This window comes from Acanthisitta chloris, unplaced genomic scaffold (assembly GCF_000695815.1).
Source record: "Acanthisitta chloris isolate BGI_N310 unplaced genomic scaffold, ASM69581v1 scaffold41167, whole genome shotgun sequence".
Taxonomy (NCBI): Eukaryota; Metazoa; Chordata; class Aves; order Passeriformes; family Acanthisittidae; genus Acanthisitta; species Acanthisitta chloris.
The window spans coordinates 17097-20628 of record NW_008682871.1 but is presented as its reverse complement, the minus strand read 5'-3'; the positions used below and the strand labels follow the sequence as shown (position 1 = coordinate 20628).

The following is a 3532-nucleotide window of genomic DNA, read 5'->3' as shown; positions in this document are numbered from 1 at the left end:
TTCGTTGCCCTCCTCTGGACTTGCTCCAACAGTTTTATGTCCTTATGTTGAGGACACCAGAACTGCATGCAGTATTCCAGATGGGGTCCCACAAGAGCAGAGTAGAAAGGAAGAATCACCTCTTTTGACCTGCTAGCCACAATCCTTTTGATGCAGCCCAGAATTCAATTTGCTTTCTGGGCTGCAAGTGCACACTGACAGCTCATTGTGAGTTTCTCATCCACTGTCACTCCCAGTGCTGCTACCAGCAGCAGCTGCCTGAAATGTCCACCTTTTTCCATAAAATGAGCAATAAAAATGTGCCTTATTCTTCCCCTAACTGAATGAAAATAGCATCAGTGAATTCTTCCAACTCTGGTGAATCTCTTGTCTTCTTTTGAGCTGGCTGTGCTGAGCACACAGTGGGGATAGAGAGGAAAGGAACCCCAAACCATCAGCCAAGCAGGAATTTGAACTTGTCTCTCACACAGCCTGTGCTCATGCCTATGTGCACACACAGCTTTAGCAGAGGACTTGGGGCAAGTTCCATTATGATCTAGAAGGGCGAAATTTGGGTGCTCTGGGTACACTGGCACAGGCATGTTGGCTTTCCTGGGGTCTGGACAGCTCAGGTGCAACTAGAGATGAGCATGGCTACAACCAAAGCCCCCCAAAAATGCCCAAAGAGTGGAGTGGAGACTGAAGTAAAAGCATATGTCAGCTCGAGCCACTACACACACAGTTAAACATTTCCTCTTGCCATACCCACCAAGCCAGTTTAGTAAGCAGTAAACATAAAAACCACCTAAATTTTGGCAAAGTGACCCAAAAAGGAGCCCAAGGGCACAGGGAAAGCAGCAATCTGGAATACTTTATGTAGGAACTTCTCTCAGAAAGATTCCCAAAGTGGAAAGCTGAAAGTTTTCAGGCTATTATTTCAAACTAGCAGGAATTTTTTGGCCTGTCAATGAACATACCTCCCACGTATCCAGAAAGTCTGTGTTGCTGGGAATGATCATGCCATTTCCATCTACAGGATACAGCTCCTCTCCTGCCTATCATCACAGAAGAAAAGGGAGTTTAAGGCAGGCTGGACGTGAGTCGGTATGGAAATTGGGCAGGTGAGTGGAGCCAGAGACACACTGGATATTCTGAGTTAGGGTGAGTTGGGGTGAGCCATGGCCAGAACCAGGGATCTGTACCAACAGAGTAACCTTCCAGAAAATCTGCCTGTTGAGCTCTGTCCTGCAGGCAGAGGAAGGGCAGGCACTTCTGTGTGCCTTGGCCAGGGTGGGGGAAGGCCAGGGATGTGACATGACAGAAATGAGGGTTTATTTAACCTGAGGGTAGAGAGAGAAGGGAAAAGCAGGAATCAGATAATTCACAACTGTTTGATCCTGGATAAGCAAATAACAGCCAAATCTCACATTTTAAGAGGAATATGATCTGGATGGTAATTTGATCCATGACATGGAAATGCTGTGCAGGGTACAATAAGGTGATTTTCGTACTAAGAGACCTACTTTAAGCAGCCATGACCTTACCTTTCCTCCTGGGCTCTCCGTGAGGAGGTTCATCATTATTTCCTAATGAGGTTTAACAACACTTCTTGTTAAAGAGGACTAAAGGCATGTCTGGTCCCAAAGGCAAAAGGGGCAGAGCTCTGACAGATGTCACCCAGGAGGAAAAGTTGCAATACCTTGAATCCCATGGGCGAGTGCATCAGGTAGAGATCCAAATAATCCAGCTGGAGGGCAGCAAGTGTTTTCTGGCATGCCTCCTTCACCAGGGATCTCTCATGGAAGGTAGACCACAGCTGTCAGGGTAAGGCAAAGCCTGAGAGCTGCTCTCCTACCCTCACAACTGCTGAGCATCCCTGGCAGGGAAACATGTGGCACAGGCACAGAGGCAGCTCACGATATGGCACATCTTCTCTTGAGGAAGAGCCAATTTTGTACACCTTGTTTCATCTGTGGTATCTGTGGTCAGCTAAGTAAAATGAGAATGGGATACTCTAAAATCCCAACAATTATTGCAACAATTAAAATGAAGGAAAAAGTGAACCTGGTGAAAATCACAGAATCACTTAGGTTGGAAAAGACATCTGAGATCATTGAGTTCAACCTGTGATCAAACACCATTGTGACAACTAGACCACGGCACTAAGTGCCATGTCCAGTCTTTCCTTAAACACCTCCAGGGATGGTGACTCCACCACCTCCCTGGGCAGCACATTCCAGTGTCTAATCACCCTTTCTGTGAAGAAATTCCTCCTAATGTCCAGCCCAAACCTCCCCTGGTGCAGTCGAAGACTCTGTCCTCTCATCCTGTCGCTAGTTGCCTAGCTTCCAGCAGATAGAAGTTACTTTATTTTTCCTACCATTGTTGTTGGAGGAAAAAACAAAACAAAGCATAACACACAGGAGTTAGCAGGCTGAGGCCGGCGGCGCAGCGGGAGCCACCACGAACACAATGGCCCTGTTTCCTATCTCAGAGGTGACCCAGAGCACAGCCTCAGTTCCTGTCTCCGTGGCTGACAATGGATATGGACTACAAAAAAATCCCTCTCAAATCAAGCCTTTTGTTTTCCAAGGGTTGACCTAGTCCTTCCCCCCATCTACAAATTGCTTTAGCCTGATAGAGAAGAGTTAATTCCCAGAGCAGCTTCATCTCCTGGCACTTGAAGGTTGGGAGCTGCCTCTCCTCCTGGCCATGAGAGTGAGAGACACATCGCTCCAGGACGTACCTTGCTGACAATAAAGAGATCTTCTCGTCTCACAACCCCCTGCTCCATTTTCTCTCGCAGTGCCTGCCCGATGTCACCCTCGTTCTGGTACAGGTAGGCACAGTCGAAGTGGCGATACCCAACATCGACGGCAAATCTCACCGCGTCTCTCGCTGTTCCGTGGAGACACTGAAACAAGACTGGAAGTCACTCATTTGCATGAACAGCAGATTAAGAGTTTTGCTGTTCTCCAAGTCTGGAGACTTTAAGCCCTTGCATAATGAGGTGTTGCAGTTTGGATCTTGCTTTCCTAAGTTTTCTGATCTAAAACGGCCAAGGGAGTCACTGAGGAGTTGCCTGAGCTGATCTGCCCTTTTGTAAGGATTGAACCTTCACCTTTGGACTTAAGGCTGTCTTGAAATAAGTTCTAATTTTCCCTGAAATTAGTGTGAGCTACAGGTGACATGAGGAAAGGAATCACCTCTGGAATGTGTGCTGGCCCTGCACAGAAACAACCCAGCTCTTGTTGACAGGCACAGGGAGGTGAGAGGACAAAACACTACAGACAGTGCCACCTCCTGGGTAAAACACACAGCCTTGGTATGTGACAGCAAAGTAAATCACTTCAGATTCTTGGCTTGGAGACACTGAAGGGTTGTTTTAAGACCAAATCCAGAAAATGGCACTCAGAAACGGGATCCAAACCCATGACCACATTCTGTATTTAACTTCATTACACCCCCACTCATCATCTTTTTTCTCTTCTTAATTATTTCACTTCTTCAAGTGTTTCCCACCGAAGGGTGTTTGGTTGGCTCCCCTAAATTA

At 47.0% G+C, this 3532-nt stretch overlaps 1 protein-coding gene across 1 annotated transcript in view; it reads right to left on the bottom strand.

Annotated features, from left to right (window-relative positions):
- LOC103806000 (aldose reductase-like) overlaps positions 1-3532 on the bottom strand; it is a gene marked incomplete at its 3' end in the record, with an annotated part of 7162 nt that overhangs the window by 1895 nt on the left and 1735 nt on the right. The window contains exons 2-4 of the mRNA XM_009078669.1: positions 2726-2893; positions 1679-1795; positions 957-1034 (exon numbers count right to left, since the gene is read on the bottom strand). Of these exons, the coding sequence (XP_009076917.1) occupies positions 957-1034; positions 1679-1795; positions 2726-2893 (363 nt within the window). The remainder of the gene's footprint in view (positions 1-956; positions 1035-1678; positions 1796-2725; positions 2894-3532) is intronic.